Raw genomic sequence first — 22423 nt, forward strand, 5'->3', positions numbered from 1 at the left:
CCACTGAAACTCAGCTTGTAGGATTTCAGCAGGATATAGTAGATATCCTGGATTCAGGAGGCCAAATGGACTGTATTACAATTGACCTGTCTAAAGCATTTGATAGGGTAGATCATGGAAGATTACTGGCAAAAATGAGAGCTATTGGACTAGAAAAAAGAGTGACTGAATGGGTGGCTCTGTTTCTAGAAAATAGAACTCAGAGAATTAGAGTAGGCAAAGCTTTATCTGACCCTATAATAATTAAGAGGGGATTTCTTCAAGGCAGTATTATTATTCTTTATGTTTTCTTATATATATATATATCAATATTATGTGTAAAGAAGTGGAATCAGAGATAAGGCTGTTTGCAGATGATGTTGTTCTGTACAGAGTAATAAATAAGTTACAAGATTGTGAGCGGCTGCAGGGTGACCTCGATAGTGTTGTGAGACGGACGGTGGGCAATGGTATGATGATAAACGGGGTTAAAATTCAGGTAGTGAGTTTCACAAATAGGAAAAGTCCTCTCAGTTTGAATTACTGCATTGATGGGGTGAAAGTTCCTTTTGGGGATCATTGTAAGTACCTAGGTGTTAATATAAGAAAAGACCTTCATTGAGGTAATCACGTAAATATGATTGTTAATAAAGGCTACAGATCTCTGCATATGGTTATGAGGTTATTTAGGGGTTGTAGTAAGGATGTAAAGGAGAGGGCATGTAAGTCTCTGGTAAGACCCCAGTTAGAGTATGGTTCCAGTGTATGGGACCCTCACCAGGTTTACTTGATTCAAGAACTGGAAAAAATCCAAAGAAAAACAGCTCGATTTGTTCGGGTGATTTCCGACAAAAGAGTAGCGTTAGAAAATTGTTGCAAAGTTTGGGCTGGGAAGACTTGGGGGAAAGGAGACGAGCTGCTCGATTAAGTGGTATGTTCCGAGCTGTCAGTGGAGAGATGGCATGGGAGGACATCAGTAGACGAATAAGTTTGAGTGGTGTCTTTAAAAGTAGGAAAGATCACAATATGAAGATAAAGTTGGAATTCAAGAGGACAAATTGGGGAAAATATTCATTTAAAGAAGGGGAGTTAGGGATTGGAATAACTTACCAAGGGAGATGTTCAATAATTTTCCAATTTCTTTGCAATCATTTAAGAAAAGGCTAGGAAGACAACACATAGGGAATCTGCCACCTGGGCGACTGCCCTAAATGCAGATCAGTAGTGATTGATTGATTGATTGATTGATTGATTGATTGATTGATTGATTGATTGATTGATTGATTGATTGATGGATTTATTGATTGCTTGCTTGCTTGCTTGCTTGCTTGCTTGCTTGCTTGATTGATTGATTGATTGATTGATTGATTGATTGATTGATTGACGAGACCAGTATTAGACTTTACTCACACAGCAGTGACAGTTAAAGTACAGACTTATGCTGATAGACTCTCAATACCACACTAGAGTTCTCGCTGTACATATTGTAATTATTAAACTGTTACTTAGTGTTTTTTTCTTTTTGCATCAAGTATTGTGCACCTATGATGCTTTTGTTCTGACAATAATCACGGACTTCTTTTTATATCACAAAGTGCAGACAGGCTTGTCATTTTTAGTTCAGTGATTAATAAATTAAAACATGTTTTATATTCTGAAAATTTTTAAAATTTGGACACAACATGTAGTTGGTTAGGTCACATCTACTATGTTCAGTGTTACAGTATTCAATCTTGAATTTCAAGGTAAAATTTTTGCATATTATGATTATTAATATTTGCTAACAATTTAATATTGCACTGACTAAAATAGCCTTTTCACCTGGATAATCACATGGTGTCATGAAAGACATCTGGTCTTAACCCACCATCCCCACCTAAAATCTTAAAGGGAGACAGACTGGCTTCAGTAACCCCAGAAATCCAGAAATACCTGAGATAAATTGAAGAAAAATTATTATTATTATTATTATTATTATTATTATTATTATTATTATTATTATTATTATTATTATTATTATTATTATTATTATTATTATTATTCACATTTCACTCACTGTGGCTGTTCACCAATCAGAAGATGGTCTGTTGTCAAGTTCTTCTGACCTCTACCGCTGTGACAGGAAGGTTCTTGTCACATTAAAAGTATGGTCTTGTACAACAGCACAGTGATTTCATGTAGCTTATGGCAAAGGTATGAGTAAATATGTACTGTCTGTACTTGCAACTTTGAAAGATTTGTTCATAAATTTTGAATTTCCTATAGGATAATCACCAGTCACCACTGATTAATAGGATTGTGTTGTGTTGGCTATTAAGCCCGAAGGCTGGTTTGATCCTCCACAGTTCTGCCAACAGCTGTCATAAATAGCCTAGGCATCACTGAAGAGGCATACTAGGGAAATGAGGAGTGAGGTAGTTTCCCCGTTGCTTTCCTCACTGAGCCAGAAGTTGCTATTACATATCAGTCTGCCAAGCCCACCAACCAATCAATAGGATTGTAAAGCAAAGTGATGTCTAGTTTCAAGCTATATAAGGTGTTTGGAAAAGTATTTTATAAATAGAGAATATTTTATTTATATTGGTGTGACACAAAAGTGTCCTCCGCAAATCAGAAAAATTGCATAAAAGGTAGCAAACTTTTATAATCATTGATGTATGGAATGTGTTCAGTAGGCCTAAAACAAAAGAAAATTAATTACACTTCAAAATACAACAAAGAATATAAAATAAGAAAGCTGTGATTGTAATACATACAGTTTGAACCATTGTTCTATGAAAGAAATTAACATTACAGGCAATGAACTTCATTCGGGTTCCGTACTGACTTTAAATATCTAGGATGAAATTCTAAAAGAATTTAATGCTGTAAAGTCCACCTGTTCAATATACATTTACCATTTAATAAATGGTCTGTTTAGAAAGCTACATAATTTAAAAAGCTAAATACGGGGCGAGTTGGCCATGCGGTTAGGCGCGCACGGCTGTGAGCTTGCATCCGAGAGATAGTGGGTTTGAATCCCACTGTCGGCAGCCCTGAAGATGGTTTTCTGTTGTTTCCCATTTTCACACCAGGCAAATGCTGGGGCTGCACCTGAATTAATGCCATGGCCGCCTCCTTCCTACTCCCAGCCTTTCCTAGCCCATCGTCGCCATAAGACCTATCTGTGTCAGTATGACTAGCAAAAAAAGAAAGGTATATAGGACATGTTTTGATCTAGCCTAGAGGTCATCCATCATCAGCTAAAATAACATAAAGAAGAAAGACATATAACAAAAACAGTGATACATAAAATATTCGATATATAATACAATCAACAAATGCAATTGCTTAAAATGCACATATTTTCAATATTAAAAGACACTCAACAAATACAATGGAAATCTATGTTAAAAATGTAAATAGATTCAAACTTGGACAAATTTAGTAGTAAGTGTGGGTCCAACTGTATTTAATACAATATTGGTTGGCTAGAGGAAATACTTAAAAGAAATTGTGAATACAGTTGGATATTGTTTTATTTGTCATTCTTCTGGAAACAGAGTGAGGTTTTGAAAAATCCATTACATTTCTTCTTGAAGAATATGAGTAAAACCAGGATCTGTCCTCAGATTTTTTAAAAAGTATTTCCTCCAGCCAACCAATATTGTTTTAAATCAAAATCGCTTTATTTGCAAATGAGGTGTCTACTTCGGTGGCGAATGGTACACTAAAATACATTATTGTCAAGCACTAAATTTTAAATTAACAAGAGAAGAAAATTTACGCTAACAATTTTTTCTATTAAACACACAGCTCATCCTTAATAAATTTATATTGTTTACAAAATTCTACTTATAATATCTCCTGTACTTACAAATATAGTCAACTCATATACAGTATGTGGAATTACGTCAAATAATACTGTACAAATGGTATAAGATTAAAATTTACATTGCATTTTTTTTTTTTTTTTTTAATCCATTTTGGAACCTAAGTAGCATAACGACCTGCTGCGTCTTAACCAGAGCCCCTTTTGCCACCACTTTTCAGAGTTCCTGAATGGCCTTTATGGCTACCGTAGCAGTACGGTTGGACCCACAGTTGAAACTAAATTCATCCAAATTTGAATCTATGTACATTTTTAACACAGATTTCCATTGTATTTCTTGATTGTATTTTATCTTGAATTTTTTATGTATCACAGTTTTTGTTATATGTCTTTCTTCTTTATGTTATTTTAGCTGAGGATTACCTCTAGGCTAGGTCAAAACATGTCCTATATAACTTTTTAAACAACTATGTAGCTTTTTAAACAGACCATTTATAAAATTTCAAACATGCATTGAACAGGTGGATTTTAAACAATTCAATTCTTTTAGAATTTCATCTTAGACAAATTAAAATCTCTATGTCAGTCTTTTTAAGGCACATATCATATCAGTAAAATGTTGGATCTTGCATACTTATGGGCTCACACTTAACTCTCTTGAATCTGTATCTAGTCCTCATCAAAACTCTCTCCACATAGTATGCAGTTGGTTTCTTCTTCACAGACTTGTGCCAGTGTTGAGAGACCTTGAAAGTTGAGAGTTTTTGAATGTTTAGTCTATGCATGAAATTATAGATTTTTTCAGCTACTTTGCCATCCCAGCTGAATCTGTGTGGCAGTTTCAGACCCTTAGCCAAAATGAATGCCAATATCAAAATTGATTTTCTGTTTAGAGGCATGAGCATGCCATCCAACTCCTTGATGTGAGCCATCAATTACTACTCATAAGTGCCACTAAATGTTCTTTCAAATTTTCCAAATTTTGGCAGAATTTAAATTTCTCCTTTATTTTTTATTTCTGTAAATTTGTCCTGAAAAGTACTCTACAGATAGTTCAAAATTCTACTTGCTTCCCTGAATTACTATTTTTGTTTTTTTCCAGTACTAAAGAACTTGGTAGTGTCCAGTGTTACTGGACACACATGAATGTTTGAAGTGAAATTACTGCCATTAACTTCATGCAGTATATTTCTAACTGGAATTCTCTGAACAGTGTAATCACACATGGAACACAGGGTTCTCGGCCAATTTCTGTGCTCCCTGATTGTCAGTGTGCAGACTGACAGCTGGCAGTAGACTTTTGCTAATCTCCTCCATGGAGGCATCACTAACAGTCATGTACTTGGACTCTAGACAAAAGCACAACTGCGTGCTGCTTCCTTCACTCCCAGGAAACAGGACCTCCACTTATTGTGAAGGCGTATCCAGTGTAGGATCTCCTTTTATCAATGTAGGCAGCCAGTCAGCACCAACATAACCAGCTAGACTGCCCCTCTTGCTGTAAAGATGATACCTAAGTACCATGTTCCCTAGAGGTAACATAGCACACATTTTGCAGCTGGTCACTGGTTGGCACCAAAACAGCCACTGAATTGGCTTAGAACATTGGTTGTGTGAGATATGTCCAAGTGCCTGTCTCCAATAGCTTCTTCCCTGGATCAAGTGGCATGGAGACTGGGCGACATGATGACATTCCGCAGAGATCAAGTATGTCCAAGATGTGCCCTCGTTGACTCATGGTGATTGTCAAATCAGTACAAGTGAATTTTATTCTCAAACGGTATGATATGTCACCCAAATCATTAATATGGAAAGACTTCTTCAAGAATCCATAGAGGTCATTGATTCTTCTGAGTTTCCAACGTAGAACAATAATGTTGTCAACATAGATGATAATTATCAGCGGTCATCCCCTAAAGTCGCTACATAGACACTCACGTCCCCAAAAGTCGACTTAGCTCCAAACTTCCATAACATTTGATCCAAAAGTTGGTATCAACAGCATCCAGCCAGTTTCAACCAGTATTGCACTTTCCTCATGCAGCATACTCTGTTTCCTTTCTGTAACTTGGAAAATATATTCTTGGCCTTGTCAATTACATCTTCAGTGCCATACTTCCTTTTGATGATGTACTTTAAAACTTTTTCAGTGTACTCTGGAACTTCCATTCAAAATGCCATTAAGGAAGGCAGTGGAGACATCAAACTGTTGCACATGCACCCCACACTGTACTGCGTGAGCCAAACCAAGGTAAATAGAAATGAGACATGCCATGGGAGCATAAGTCTTGCCGTGATCTGTCCCAGGATTTGACAAAATCCCTTTGTAACAATCCTAGCTTTCCGTTTAGTTATAGAACCATCAGTGCCACATTTTTGTCTCAATACTATCCGGCTCGTGACAGTTGAACAATTCTTCGGATGTGTCACCAAGTCCCAGGTATCATTCTTCAGTATTGAGAAAAACTCGTTGGCCATCGCCTGCATCCACCTTTCTTCATTGGGACCAGAGATAGCAGACTTAAAGGGGAACTTCCACTATGCAAATGACATCTGGATGATCTCCAACTTCCTCTCCAGTAACGTTGCTGCTTCCTTGGTTTGCCTGGTTTTCCCATGAGAATCTTCTTAAGCCTAACCGGCCTGCACTTCTTTGACATTGTAACTTCAACTGGAAGTGGATCAACATCAAAGCCCAAGACGTCCAGTTTGTCCTCTGAAGCTGTCAACTTGAACATTGATCGAGTCATCCCTGTTCACCATGACGTCAAATGTTTCTACTGTCGACAAATTTTCTTCTGCTCTCTCTCATCAATGCTCAAAATGTCAACGGTCTTGACAATATCTGTCATCTGTTCTGGGTGGAAATCTTCATAACGACGACCATCCACTTTTGGTAGTTCTTTTAGGAACTGAACATCACACAAAATCTCCACTTGATGTTCTTCAGGGATCCAAATTCTGAAGGCCTTGGAATCCACAGCAAAGCCCATGAACACACCTTTTTGTGCACCTGGCTCAAACTTGCCTGTTCTCCCACATGTAGCTTCTCCCATCCATGGTTCGAAGAGGGTATTTCCATCCAGTTCAGCTGTTGGGCAGTGATTCCTGATATAATTCTCAGTTGACACTGCTTCTGGCCAGAACAAAGGTGGGAGGCCAGACTGGATCAGTAGACACCGAACCATTTCAACTAAGGTGATGTTTTTTTGCTTAACTACCCCATTCTGCTCAGGACTGTTTGAGACCATCAATCGACATTTAACACTGGAGCTCTTCAATAAGTTGTGAAACAGCTTGTTGACGTATTCTGTTCCATTATCAAATTGCAAGAATTTTATCCTCTTGTCGAACTGCATCTCATTCATGGTTGTGAAGACCTGAAATTATCAGCTACTTTGCTTTTCCTTCATATAAAATGAACTTCACTCTAATCTGTAGTCATCAGTGGAAGTAAGGTAGTATCTGGCACCCATTTGATTCAACCTTCAAGGGCCCAAACACATCCAAATTTCCTTTGAGACAGTTTAGAAAATGGCTGACGTGTCATTTTCCCCTGAAAACAAACCTCACATTTGATGACTGAGTTAATTTCCCTAATTTCAATAGTGATGGGACATTCGATTCATTTTACTGAATCGATTCATTTGATTCCGTTCACGTTACTGAATCGATACAGTGATCCGATTCACGGCTCATTGGTCACCGCTCCTACTACATCAGTGTAGTATGTGCTGGTAAGACAGCAGCAACAGCATTCAGTGCTCGCAGCTGCCATCTGGTCTTCATACCATGAACTCCTTTCTTAGAAAAAATGCTAATTACTCTAATGCATCGAAGGTTTCCGGCAACGCAGGGTGGGAAAGGTTAGGATTAGGAAGGTAGCAGCCATGGCCTGAATTAAGGTACAGAGCCAGCATTTCCTGGTGTGAAAATGGGGAAACTACGGAAAAACGATCTTAACGGCTGCCGACGGTGGGATTCGAACCCACCATCCCCCGAATGCAAACACATAGCCACGCGATATTAACTGCACGACAACTCGCTCAGTCCTCTTTTTAAAAGTATTTTTCTATCAGCTGAGGATTTTTTAAATCGTCATATTTTGTATAGGCTACTCGAGATGTACAGTAGCCCGCTGGTTTTCTGATTCAACATACTGTTATTGCGTCTGTCCACATATGATTGAAGTCTTGTGCAACGATGTGACATATGAACTGAGAGAATACTGAGCCGTTCTTCCCAATATAAAACAGGTACTTTTGAGTGGTCATGACTCATGAGCATGACTCATAGTCATAGGGCAGGCTAGAGTCGAGTTTAACTGTCAAATGTCAACTAAGTTATAATACTAAGATTCATTAAACCAATAAATAGTATAACCTAATAGCCTACCTACTTACTAGCTACTTCAGAATTATGTTGTGACTACCTTTTTAACACTGCAAATAAATCCATCTATTATTTAAACCTCCCTGTAAGAAGAGGACAGTGAATGCAAATGGGTATTATTTTCAAATGAGCTGAGCTCGAGAGTCCATTATAGCATACGATTCTTTCAGTCTAGTATGTCTCATTGTATGTCTCGCTGCAGCGGAAGCTCGGCTCTCCGCGTGTCCAGTGAGCCGATAAGGAGCCGTGTGTATCATCTGTCTCACTGAGCCGCGCTCGTTCACGATTCTTTCGATGTGCCATGATTCACTGTATGCCTCGCTGCAGCGGAAGCTCGGCTCTCCGCGTGTCCAGTGAGCCGAAGGAGCCGTGTGTATCATGTGTCTCACTGAGCCGCGCTCGTTCACGATTCTTTCGATGTGCCATGATACACTGTCTCGCTGCAGCGGAAGCTCGGCTCCCCGTCAACGTCCAGTGAGTGCGCCACTCAGCACTGTCCGCTGGGAGTAAGCTGAATCGTGTGCCGTGAGCTCGCCTTTCCTGTGAATCGATTCACTCGGACACTTGAATGAATCGATACACTGCTTCGAATCATGCATTCAGTAGCCAACACTAAATTTCAAGTCCTTGCACTGTGTGATTTATCGCTGCTTCTGAAGGATCTTTGATGTTCAGATGTCCCATCTTCCTGAGCCAGTCCATCAAAGATTTCCTGTCTTACAGCTAGCTAGGGCAGCTCTCTCCGGCTTGATCACACATGAATCATTCACAAAGTATAGTCTGTCAACCTGATTCGCATGCAAAACTACACTGTTGTCCTTTTTGTTGATAACTTCAGCCTAGTATTCATTAAATGTCACATGGTAACCCTCCTCAACAATCCTCCTGACTAACAGAAGGTTGGTCCATAAATCTGGCACATGCAGAACTTCACTTAAGTCAAGTGTCTCATCACATTCATTCACTCATGTCACCAGCTGTGCAGTGCCTTTGGCATTGATTTTTGTGGAGCTGGAGTTCATCAAGTTCAACTTTTTACAAATATTCAATTCAATGCACTTAAAACTGCCAATGTTCTTGGCCATGTGTGTGGTACACCCACTATACAAACACCACAGTTCCTTGTCTGTTGAATGGACCAATGAGACATTTACTTCATGACACAAACTTGAAACTGGCGCAGAATACAACAAAGTGTTTTTCATCTTGCTATTGTTTTGATCACTTTCAATCAACAATTAGCTGCTTTTTGTACTTGAAACACCAGAATGTGTCATGTCATGCTTATTCAGTTTATCTGAGTTGCCACAGTTCTGGCTGGTGTTATTGTTCTTTTTCTGCACCAGTATCGCATTCTGCACACGAGTTTGTCGGTTACTCAATCGTGCATCACTTTCCTCAACTATTTTTATGCACAATGTTTCGGGACTTGGGAGTTCGTCAAAAGACTCTGTCATGGTACGAAAATTATAAAAGCTCACTAGTAAACTGTAGAGTAACAATATCAACAGAAGGTTGTTGTTTATCGGCACTTCCATAGCACTGAGTCAGTCAACGGCATTGAAGAATCTTCACAGATGATCATGTATGTTGTCACCCTCATTCATGCATTGAAGCACTGTTTGTTTCAACAGGTTAGCTTTTCCTGCAGGGTTTTTGGACTGGTTGATACTATCCAAATTTTACTAAAGTTCCCTCGACATCGTACAATCCTTCACCTGTTTCAACATGGTTGAAGAGATCCCCAGAAGTGTGTCTGACACAGCCTTACTGTCTCCTGATTCCCACGCTGTCATTGCCGCCGCTGTATTTGCCTCGGGCTTCACTTTTGCACCACTTAAGTAGTTTGATGAGTAATGTTTTCATGTATAATAATTGTTCTTTGAAAGTATTTCGACGAGCAAGACTTTCGCGTCTTTCTACAATTTCACATTCTCACAAGTGATACTTGGACCCATAACCTATTAATAAGGCTGTGGGTTGTGAAGTGACACATGATGCCCGTTAATCTAAAGTGCAGGTTTATTGAACACACAAGAAGAACAGGATTAACACAATGAATACATATGAACAAGTCAAGTGACCGGCATGAACTGGACAGTACAAACATGGCTGCACATAGTCAAGGACAAAACACCAAATAACACCGGATGGTGGCACTAGAGAGTGGCTCAATTTGAAACATACTTAACATTAAATGATAATGATACACTGTCGTTGTTTCATGTAAGTGTACAGAACTTGATGGTCAATAACCCTGTGTAATTTGAGCATGTAATATATGACAACCTGTGCGACTTCTTTGAAATAGGAAAGTCACTGCCTAGTGCAGGCCTACTGCTACAGCTGGATTGCCTTAACAACCATTCTAATACAAGATGCTCCATCTCTCACGTCCATGTTAATAAGAAGCGTGATGTTGTAATATTATGAAACAGATCTCCATTTGTGCATATCTGAAATAAATTTACCTGTTGTGAGGTCTGCTTCTGGTTGTCCCAATGAGAAACGAAGCATAAAGATTGAAATACCAGTGTTCTGAGTTCCTGTTTCTATAGCAATTGCTAATATATCACCAGCAGGCTGTCGTAAAATTTTTGCAATCACACTTCCACAAAAATAGCCAAGCCATGGTAAACCCAAGCCAGCCACAATAATCTGAAAAAATAAGAATGCAATTAAATAAAATACTTGAAATACTGAATACTCAAATTGACACTAATCAAATTATTTTTTTAACAAATTTCTCTCTGCTGTCTTCAATTGTAAGGGAAAAAATGATTCTATTCAACAACTAAGTCTTACAACACCATAATTTTAAGAGCCAGAATGATAATGACAATGAAAATGAAATGGTGTATGGCTTTCAGTGCCAGGAGATCTCAGGACGGGTTTGGTTCGCCAGGTGCAGGTCTTTTGATTTAACGCCCGTAGGCGACCTGGGCGTCATGGTGAGGATGAAATGATGATGAAGACAACACATACACCCAGCCCCCGTGCCAGAGAAATTAACCAATGATGGTTAAAATTCCCGACCCTGCCGGGAGTTGAATCCGGGTCCCCTGTGACCAGAGGCCAGCATGCTAACCATTTAGCCACAGAGCCGGACATAATGACAATGATAATGATTATGTCCCATGGTACATTGGTTGATACAACTAATGAGTTAGCATTTCTTATCGACAAACATGATTGAACTATAGGCTGCAAAATGTAGGGATTTGCAGAGTCTAGCATAGTTCGTACCAGCTATTTATGCTTCCTTTTATCAGTTGCTGAGATGTGATCCCAAAACAAGAAAACTTGCATTTGAAAACAGAAAAGGTATGGATACATAACAGCGCTCTATCAGTCCATTAATTGATAACTGGTTCTTGTGAAGATATGTCTTAATTCATCAATAAAATTTGAACTAATTCCAAATAAATAAAGAAAAGCATGGCTAAGCTTCAGAAATTTTGTTCAATAACTGTTACAAAATCTGAAAATTTATAACTGTTAGATTCTTCAGTCTGCTGAAACTAATTTTGAGTAATAAATTTATAAAATACCCAAAAACGAAAACATATGGCAACAGTATTACACATGAAAATTAAAATAGAATAACTTGATGATGTTCCTTCAAGAACAAAATATGTTATTCTATTTTAATTAAGTTGGTTCTTTTTCACGTGCAATACCGTTACCATATGTTTTCTTTTTCAGGTAGTTTATAAGTTTATTACTCAAAATTAGTTTTGGCAGATTGAAGAACCTAGCAGTTATAAATTAACTGAATCAAAACTGAAAAGAGATTTCTTCAGATATTACAACAATAAAAAATCTGAAAAGTCTTGTATCCAGCATAAGTCTCAACCAGCATTCAATACACTTAAGAGACCATTTCCCAATCATTTCTGGTGCTTATAGTAAAAAACATAGTAAATGATATGATCAGGCCATGTTGAAGAAGGATGTCTAAGAATATGTGTTTTATTTGTCATATTCTGTGTAAGAATCTTTTATTGTTATTCACTGACTAATAAAAGTTTATAACAATATGTTTTGTACCCTCTCCTGTGAACCATGTTGGGGTGGGGGGGGGCTTGTGCATCCCAATGAAGCAGATAGCTGAGCCATAGGTGCAACCATATCGGATAGGTATCTGTCGAGAGACGAGATTAACAAATGGTTAATCAAAAGAGGGGTGGGCGACTTTCGGAAGTTGCAAAGGCAGCAATCAGGGTGATTGACTGGTATGGCCTTGTAATTATATTTAACATGCTTTAGAAAGGTTGATACTGCTACATGGCTAAAAACAAAAGAAATTATAGCTATAACTATCTCCCGGGGATATGCAGCTCTCTCTGTATGAATGATTGATGTGCTGATGATGGCTTCCTCCTGGATAAAATATTCCAGTGGTAAAATAGTCCCCCGTTTGGATTTCTGGGTAGAATCTACATGAAAGGGGGTAATGGATCAGGAAGAAGAGTACCGGTACTTACATTCTACGAAGTAGAGTGTGGAATGTTAGAAGTTTGATTTGTTGTGGTAGGTTAGAAAATCTGACAAGAGAAATGGATAGACTAAAGAATGATGTAGTTGATAGAAGTGAAGTATGTTATGACAGGAAGAGCAGGATTTTTGGTCAGGTGACTACAGAATTATCAATGCAGAATTTGGTTTAATAATGAATAAGAAATAAGAAAATAGGATGCCCTTGATGGTGAGATGTAGTGTTTACAGTGCACTTTGTCTTTTGGTATGGGCTATAATTAATTTGTTACTTTCATTGACATGTCTCAGTCTCATTCTTGGCTTCGACAATAAGAAAGTGACTGAGGTATGAGCGATTCTAGTAATACCATTCCTTATGCAGTCAGTCCCTATTATGAATGGTATGAAAATATCACTCATAGGGTCAGTTGGTGTGTGCATTTCAGTGGGCTTGGCAGACTGATATGTGAGCAATTTCTGGCTTGGTGAGAAAAGCAACGGGAAACTACCTCACTCCTCATTTCCCTAGTACACCTCTTCAGTGATGCCTAGGCCATATATGACAGCTGTTGGCATACCTGTAGAGGATCAAACCAGCCTTAGGACTGAATACCCAATATACACAAGAAAATAGGGCAGTGGGTAAGATACTACTGCCAGCATAATGAATAAATTATAGTTGTCAAGATAGACAGCAAGCCAATGCCCTAGTACAGGTCTGTATGACTACTAGTTCATCAGATGATGAAGAAATCAAAAGAATATATGAAGAGATAGAATACTTAGTACAATATGTAAAAGAAGATGATAATCTAATTGAAGAGCTCAGTGAAAAAAGCAATCAATTCCAAAAAGTAAAATTTTACAGGAGACAGTAAAATAATTCCAGAACTTCCAAATGTGTATGAATATTGATCAAATTGTTCACACAAAATGCAGGGTAATTTTCAGGATTGTTGTGTGATTACCAACGTTTTTGTGCTTGTGATTTTGTACACAGATACATTTTAGCATAATGCACTTAACTGTTCTTGACCAGAAAAGATCCGGTGCTGTATTAAATGGTATGTTTTGTTGTTTGTTTACTTTTTGTACTTGACTGGTTTTTGCACTGCGTTCTCCAACTTGATTTTCACCTTCTTTTACATAGTATACTAAATCTTCTATCTATTCATTCTAAATGTAGCCTACAATTATTTCACAAGTGCAACAGGGAGAAGTATTCATCATAAGTAATGTTACTGCCATCTAGCAAGAGGGTTTCTGAGCAAGATTCAGTCAAGTCCAGAGTGGGCCGGTTTTTTATCCCTCAGCAAGCAATGTGAGGTTACTGGGAACTTCCTCAGTTTTGTTTGTTTGCTCTGTACCATTCCTTTCATGCAATGACTTTGGCAGTCCCAGTACCTTTGAGCTAAACAGTTAGCTTGAGGCAGCTGTTGCAATAATATCAGAATATGCACTGTTGTACTAACTATATAAGTCGAGTGATCCACTGAACCTCACAACGCTGGTTACATACATTTTCTGTTCTGGTTTGGCTTTCTTTATTGTTGTATGAAAATTGTTTTGAAGTTATAACTATGGCTAAACCCGGACCATCAAAGTTGTTTATTGGCAGTGCTTCTTTTGAAGAGGATTTGTTAGTGATATTGGATGAATGCACCAGTGGCATACAGGTTTCTGGCTGTGATAATACTGATTACAAACCAAGTGATCACAGCTCCAGTTCAGACATACAGATGATCCTCAATTTAAAAAGTATTTTACCTTTCACTTGACATGAATGGTGAAAGAATAGATTTACATATTTCATATTTGTATTACGAGTAGGGTATATTTTGATTTTTCAAGTTTTTGCAAGGATGACTGTGTGAAATATGTTTCGGAAGTACCTAAAATGTAATATCTGCTGATTTCCACATAACCTTTTTCAAGAAAAAATCATTTTAAAATTTCATTCTTGGGCCCTTTACTGATATTGCGATTACACAATTATAAATGTTTTATATGTCTTTAAGCAGTTTGTTTAAATATTTTTTATTTAGTTGATTAAAGTAGACATTAGCTACATGATATTTCAAAAACCTATTAATAACTGTTCTACAGAGTTATTTCTTAGTGAAATTAGGACAAATGATTAGAACAGATAACAACTAAATCCAGCATTGTTTATGTAATGACATTTTTCACAAATTGTAGACCTTATTCATCCTTAAACATGTGCGGTTCCCCGGACCTCACAACACCGGTTATGTTCCACAGGTGTCACAACGCTTACTGAGGATTAATGCAGATTCATCATGCAGACAATCCCACTATGCAGCACAGATGTTACCTAAAGGTGAACGTATCTGATTCTTTTATCAAATGCGTGGCATAGGTTTCTCTACGCAGTGTGCATAAAATGTCATTTTTCAAAAAATGTTGGGCTTGACCAGTTTTTGCACTGAGGTCTTCATTTGTGATGGGAGACTGGAAAGCAGTGGCAGGCCAAGGAAGAGAAGGTAATGTAGTAAGAGAATTCAGACTGGGACAAAGAAATGAAGGAGGATGCTAGCTGGTTGAATTCTTCACCCATTATAATTTAGTCCTTATTAATACTTGGTTCAAACACTACAAACGACAATTCCATTTAGTGTAAGATGAATGATACAGGAGAAGTGCTGTCTGATTTTCAACAGAATATTGTTTTACATACTCCCAAGAAAGCAGGTGCTGACAAGTGTAAAAACTACTGCATCATTAGTTTAGTATCTCATACTTTCAAAATTATAACACATAATATTTACAGAAGAATGGAACGACAAGCTTAAGCTGAGTTTGAGAAGATCAGTTTGGCTTCAGAAGAAATGTAGGAACACATGAAGCAATCCTGACTTTATGTACAATCCTAGAGGATCAAATTAAGGAGGACATGCCAATGTACATGGCATTCGTGGATCTAGAAAAGGCATTCGATAATGTTGATTGGACAAAGCTATTTGAGATTCTGAGGGTGATCAGGATCAGATAACAAGGACAAAAAATTATCTATAATCTGTATAAATATCAGTCTGCGGTGATAAGGATCGAGGGCTTTGAATAAGAAGCAGCAATACAGAAAAGAGGCAAGACTGCAGTTTGCCTCCCCCCTCTCCTTTTCAATGTTTACATGGAACAGGCAGTAAAGGAAATCAAAGAGGAATTTGGAAAGGGAATTACAATCCAAGGAGAGGAAATCAAAACCCTGAGCTTTGCTGATGATATTGTTATTTTACCTGAGACTGCAGAAGATCTGGAGAAACTGTTGATTTGTATGGACAGAGTCTTGGAGAAGGAGTACAAGATGAAAATAAATAAGTTCAAACGAAAGTAATGCAGTGCAGTCAAACAAAATCAGGTGATGCAGGAACTATTAGATTACGAAATTAAGTCTTACGGGAAATAGATGAGTATTTTTTCTTGGATAGTAAAATAACTAAAAATGGCAGAGGTAAGGAGGACATAAAATGCAGACTAGCACAGCAAGGAAGGTCTTTCTTCAGAAAAGAAATTTGCTCACTTCAAACATTGACATAGAAATTAGAAAGATGTTTTTGAAGACATTTTTATGGAGAGTGATATTGTTTGGAAGTAAAACATGGATGATAACTAGCTCAGAAAGAGAGAATAGAAGCTTTTGAAATGTGGTGTTACAGAGGAATGATGAAGGTGAGATGGATAGATCGTATCTTGAATGAAGAGATACTGATTCGAATTGGTGAGAAGACCAATTAGGCTAAATTTGACAGAAGGAAGAGATAGAATGTAAGACCACAAATTAAGAAACCCAGGACTTGTTCAGAAGTAGGTTTTTGAGAGAAGTTTAGGCAGTAAAAATGGTAGAGGTAGACCAAGGTATGAATATGACAAGCAGATTAGAGCAGATGTAAGGTGCAGTAGTTACATAGAAATGAAAACGTTAGTACAGGATAGGGTGGCATGTCCAGAACACAGCCTCATGTACATTCCCTAGGAGAGAAGAGAATTTTCATGCTCTGTGAAAATAGAACTGGATTCCCCTTCATCCCATTTCTCTCAGTGAGCGGCTGTGAGCTTGCATCCGGGAGACAGTGGGTTCGAATCCCACAGTTGGCAGCCCTGAAGATGGTTTTCTGTGGTTTCGCATTTTCACACCAGGCAAATGCTGGGGCTGTACCTTAATTAAGGCCATGGCCGCTTCCTTCCAACTCCTAGGCTTTTCCTATCCCATCGTCGCCATAAGACCTATCTATGTCGGTGCGACGTAAAGCCAATAGCATAGTAGCATTTCTCTCAGACAGTCCAATTTTTTAGTAAAATGTCCTGTTGACCGTACTTTTATCCAAACCTTCAACTTTTTATCTTTTAAGTGTCCATTTTAAATATTTTATGCTCTTGGTGTCTAATCCATGAAACATTGTGTCTATCATGATACTGGCAATACATATTATGGTACTTCCTTTTTTCTCCATGCTCCTATTGGCAGTGTTATTAATCAGTAAACTCTCACAATTAGACATGGTACCAGTATTGCTGGAATGGTTACTACAGAAGTTTAGGCCTACATAGTTCGTATCATACTGAAATGTAAGTGTAGTAAAAAAGATACCATCAGAAGAGAATTTCCCTATATCAAAGGATCATTTCGTGACAATCTGGAATGTACTTTATGCAATGTTAAATTTGTATTTCACATGGATATTAGTGAGACATAATGAAACATGCGGTGACAAAGAAACGTAGAATTGTGTTCAGAATAAAGTAGCAATAGTATAAGTAATTTCTTCATTGCAAAATCTGAAAGTGAAATGGAAAAGCAGTCATCACTGGCAGCATAGTAAATAATAATAATAATAATAATAATAATAATAATAATAATAATAATAATATTCGTATGGCCTCAGCTACCATCTGCACACATTTCAATATGATGCCATCTGGCTGCCTGCTTGTCAATTTCCATGTTCCGTTTTACTCTAGGCCTACTAGATGGCAGACAGAGTAACCGAAACTCTCTTGTGCGTCTATGGCTAAGATTAATGAATTTTGTTGGGTAAACACCAAACGTGTCACCAGAGATCATTTACATGCCGACATTGTATGACATGGAGTGTTGAATGGACTTTTATGCAGCCTTCAAAAATTCGACTACCTCTGCCGGGTTTCAACCCACTATCTTGGGATTCCGAGGCCGACACTCTACCACTGACCCAAAGAGGCAGCTAACATAGTAAGTAACTTTTATTTATGTTATTGCCTAAACCATGTGTCCACGCTCTGGACTGAATCCAAGTTAGCATGGATAAGCGCAAGCTTGAATTGTAGCCATTCCTATGCAGCTGTGGTTTATTTTTGTCACAAATATGTGTGACAGAGGTGAGGGTAATACCCTTATGAATGCTTCTACCTGCTTCTACTCACCAGAAGCCACATGAGGCGTCTAGTATCAAAACCGGCCAAGTCACTCAAGGCATATTTTTCAATATGGACGAAAAACCTGTAGAGACAAAGCAATGATGGTCAGAAAAGATTTTTTTTCACAGTTATATCCTTAATGGTTTAATATTTAAGTTCCGCTGTTTTGAGAAATCTAACTCATAATTAACCCATCTTTTTTGTTAATTTAAATTTTGACTTGGCCGTTTTTGTTGCAATTTTGTACAATTCCTCAAGGTATGAAAGTAAATCTTTCAGTTCTCCACTTGGAACAATATCCACGTTCACACAATAATGATAAAATACGAGCACACCGGAAATAGGACTGCTTTGGCGCCAATGACGGTGAGAAGCCCGCCAATACGTAAATCAGTGTTGCAAACGAACAAAAAACAAAATATTATGACTTCAGGGAATATACATTACAAGGAACAATTTTGCATACTGATATTATCACCTTGTTGCTTAATGTAACAACACAAGATTCCACACAATAATGCTGTATCATAAATATTGTCGCTCGTTCCTTGACTTGGCCGGTTTTGAATTCACTGGCTGCATGACTTGGCCGATTCTGTTGCAAGACCGAGAATTCAGTGCTCTATAACATGAAGACATGGACGATTTTAAAACATATTCTTGTTTTACCTGATAGTGCTATACTTCTACTTCAAATTTATAACCTTAACTCATTTTCGTAAATTTTGTGACTTGGCTGGTTTTGATACTAGACGCCTCACATGGTCTTGGAGATTTTCCATCCCAATGCATTTTTTAAATTCCTTTTCTGAACGAAGGCTAGTGCTGGCCAAGCTAGCTATGTAGTTGGTTTGTAATTGCACAAGCGTGTGTATAGTCATATTCTGAAGTGTGACCATGGCGTTTAGGGACAATATAAGTGTTGACAAAATTGCATACATCCTATTAAATGAAGGCTCCCTCCTGCTATCCCATTTATGGCTAAACCATGTCTAAGTATTGAAACAGAAAACTTTAACGAGGTCATTTGTAAATCTATTTCTCACAGCTGAATTTCTCGAATACCTGTGTGAGCAAACAAATCTATATGCCAGTCAAGTAATCAGTGCTGTGCCACGTCCCTTCTCTAAACACTCTTTTACACAAACCTGGAGTCCAGTGACGGTTTCAGAAATGAGACAATTCCTGGGTTTGATGCTCACTACTGACATCATTATTAAACCATCTCTCAGAATGTGCTGGACAGAAGATCCAATTTTCTCAAAAACCAGTCACAAAATCTTTTCTAGAGTATCCTGTCATTTCTCCACTTTAGTGACAACAGCGAATACGAGCACAGCACTGACAGATTATATAAAATTAGAGCCATTTTACAGAAACTGTGTGACAGATTTACAGAGTTTTACACTCCCAAACAGAAAATTGCTCTGGATGAGGGAATGCTAGCCTGGAAATGGTGCCTAAGATTCCGCGTATACAACCCCGGTAAAATGATAAAAACTGGGGTTTTAATGAGGATGGTTTGTGAGTCTAACATGGGGTATATATGTAAACTTGCACAGTTTTTCAGCTGTTTGAAAATTATCTTGGTCAGGGGTATACAGTACATATGGATAATTACAACAGCATTGGTCTCCCAAAACAAATTTGGGAACAGAACACTGCCGTATGTGGAACAATACGGTCAAATAGGGGTGTACTGAAAGATCTAAAGGAACACCAGGCAATTTTCAAACAGGGCAAAATTACTTTAAAGAGGGACAATGATGCATTGCTTGTTTCTTGGAGGGACAAAAAGGTTATTACTATGGTAACTACCATCCACTCGGCAGCAATGGTTGAAACAAACAAATGTAGGGAAGAAACATATGAAACCATAATCTGTGAGTGACTATAATCAACACATTCATGGTGTTGATACTGCAGACCAGTACTTGGTGCTCTATCCTTTCATGAGGAAAACAGTAAAGTGGCCAAGGAAGGTTTTCTTTTATTTACTATACTGCTCACTTTTTAACACATTTCGGCTCTTTCAGAACTCAAATCCTCATAAAACAATAACATTCCTGAATTTCATGCAGATAGTAGTTCACAACTTGCTCCAGGAAAAAAGTGAACCCGACATACAAGTACAGTCACCTCTCTCCGACATCTCAGCACCTTCCAGTTCATCAGCTCCAAGTCCACACCCTGCAATTTTGCTGTCAAAATGGGCATCGGCAAAGGATCCACCATTTAGGTTAGATGGGAAGAGAAAAGAGCATATTCTCTTGAAGTTTCCGCCATCAAATAAAGTACATTTTCTCTCAAGAAGGTGCAAAGTATGCTTAAAAAATAAAATTATTAGTGAAACATGCTATTTTTCTGGAAAGTGCGGTGTTCCCATTCAGCCAGGAAATTGTGACATTAGCTACCACACCCTACAGGGATACAAGAAGACTTCTTTACATGCAAAATTTTGTTTCTATATCTTGTTTAGTTTAGAACTTATTGTGAAAATAATTTGTTGTTGTTTGCCATGCCACTAACAGCTGGAATAGCTGGCCATTTAAATAGCCCATTTTTCAGACTTGATTAACACTATTAATTTTACTTGTAAATAAGTAGGTATTTAATATTTTTTAGACAACTTTGAAGCCACTCTGTTGACTCTGCAAGAAATGTCACGGACTGACTCTGCCAGCGGTAGACAGCGCAAATGCTCTGTTAAACAGCATGGAGGATTTAAAACTTTCATTTGATTTGCTTTTACACAGAAGAGTTCTAACACAATGTCACTCATTATTAAAGACCCTATAGTCCAGCAGTGTGACTTACAAAGTTGTAAAATCAGTGAAGAATAGGACACTTGAAGTTTTATGATCTTTTAGGACTGAATAAATGTTTATTCAATATTGTTTGATCACTGTGCAGAGATAGCAGAGTTGCCAAGAAATGGCGGTGGAAATAAAACTCCATTTGAGACAGCGCAACAGCACTAACACAGCTAAGATGCTGTTTCCTGTTATTAACGTACTTAAGCAAAAGATAGACACTAGGATTCAAGAAAATAACATGGATGTTCTTAACCATATAAGTCAAGTTTTAAATGGAAGTGAAGTAGATGAGGTCAGTGTAAAATATGTTAGGAAGTTTTATACTTTGGACAAGAATTTTTTTCTGTATGAACTGCAGTGTTGCTCCCCTATTAATTTACAAAATACAAGAATAAAAAAAAGAAGTATATCCACCGAAGGATGCTGAAGATACCTTGGACAGCTAAAATGACCAATATAGACGTTTTGCACCGTATGAACAAAGAACCAGAAATTCTCACTACCATCAAGAGAAGGAAACTAGAATACTTTGGTCATATGATGCGGAACTCTAAATACCACCTTCTGCAAGTAATACTCCAAGGGAAAATTAATGGAAAACGTGGTCCGGGGAGAAGTAGGACATCATGGCTCGGCAACTTGAGCCAGTGGTTTGGGGTGACAAAGCTTACTCTGTTCAGAACAGCTATGAACAAACAACAGATCATGCTACTGATCGCCAACGTTCTGTGAGGACATGGCACATGAAGAAGAAGAAGATATCCAAGAAAGAGCTGCTGTTATTGTAGAGAAGCATTTGAAAAGTGTGTTCACTCTCTTTTCTTTTTTTTAAATTTTCCATGTGGTTTAACAGTTCCAATGAATTCAGCAACCTGGAAGATGTATTTTTCATGCTTTCCAGTATTTAAAAACATACTGCAGAAAAACGATTGCCCAGGAAATGTTATCCTCTTTGGCCTTTTTGGTTATCAAAGTATTGATTGATGTTGCCAGCTCAAAAGTAATTAATGACTTTAATTCAAATCAAGAGAGAAGACTTCATATGATGTAATCTGATTATGTAAAATAAAGAAAAGTTTTGTTCTTTTCCATGTTGTCTGCTTGATTTTTACTTTTATTGGCCAAGAAACAAACATTTACTACTGCTACTACCAAACATTTTCATTCCTCCCCTGAAGGGGGAGACGGGCCTCTCAGACGGTGACACCATCTCTCAGGCCGGGAGATTTGTTACGGTGAAGGAGATGTGCAGAGAAGGTGAGGGGGTAGGTAGCCGTGGCCTATACTACGAACTGTCCCGGCATTCACCTTAGTGCAGGAGAATGGAAAACCATGGAAAACCATTCTCAGGACAGCCGACGGGTGGGACCAGGCCTGTCTCCCGAATGCAGAGGCGTAGAGCCACCGTAGAGCCAACTTTTCTCTGCTCAGTTGGTCGGTCAGAGTACAGAGCATATGGGACAACAACCCACTCTGCATCTACCGACGAACAAACATTTCTACTACTACTATTCTCGTTTTCATTCTCCAC

The 22423-nt window shown here is 38.1% G+C and overlaps 1 protein-coding gene across 2 annotated transcripts in view; it reads right to left on the reverse strand.

The window, feature by feature from the left end:
• Positions 1-22423, reverse strand: part of LOC136864425 (ileal sodium/bile acid cotransporter) — a 138071-nt gene that overhangs the window by 34287 nt on the left and 81361 nt on the right. For both annotated transcript variants that reach the window (XM_067141410.2, XM_067141403.2), the window contains exon 5: positions 10654-10840. In XM_067141410.2, coding sequence (XP_066997511.2) covers positions 10654-10840 — 187 coding nt within the window. The remainder of the gene's footprint in view (positions 1-10653; positions 10841-22423) is intronic.

This window comes from Anabrus simplex, chromosome 2, assembly GCF_040414725.1.
Source record: "Anabrus simplex isolate iqAnaSimp1 chromosome 2, ASM4041472v1, whole genome shotgun sequence".
Lineage (NCBI taxonomy): Eukaryota > Metazoa > Arthropoda > Insecta > Orthoptera > Tettigoniidae > Anabrus > Anabrus simplex.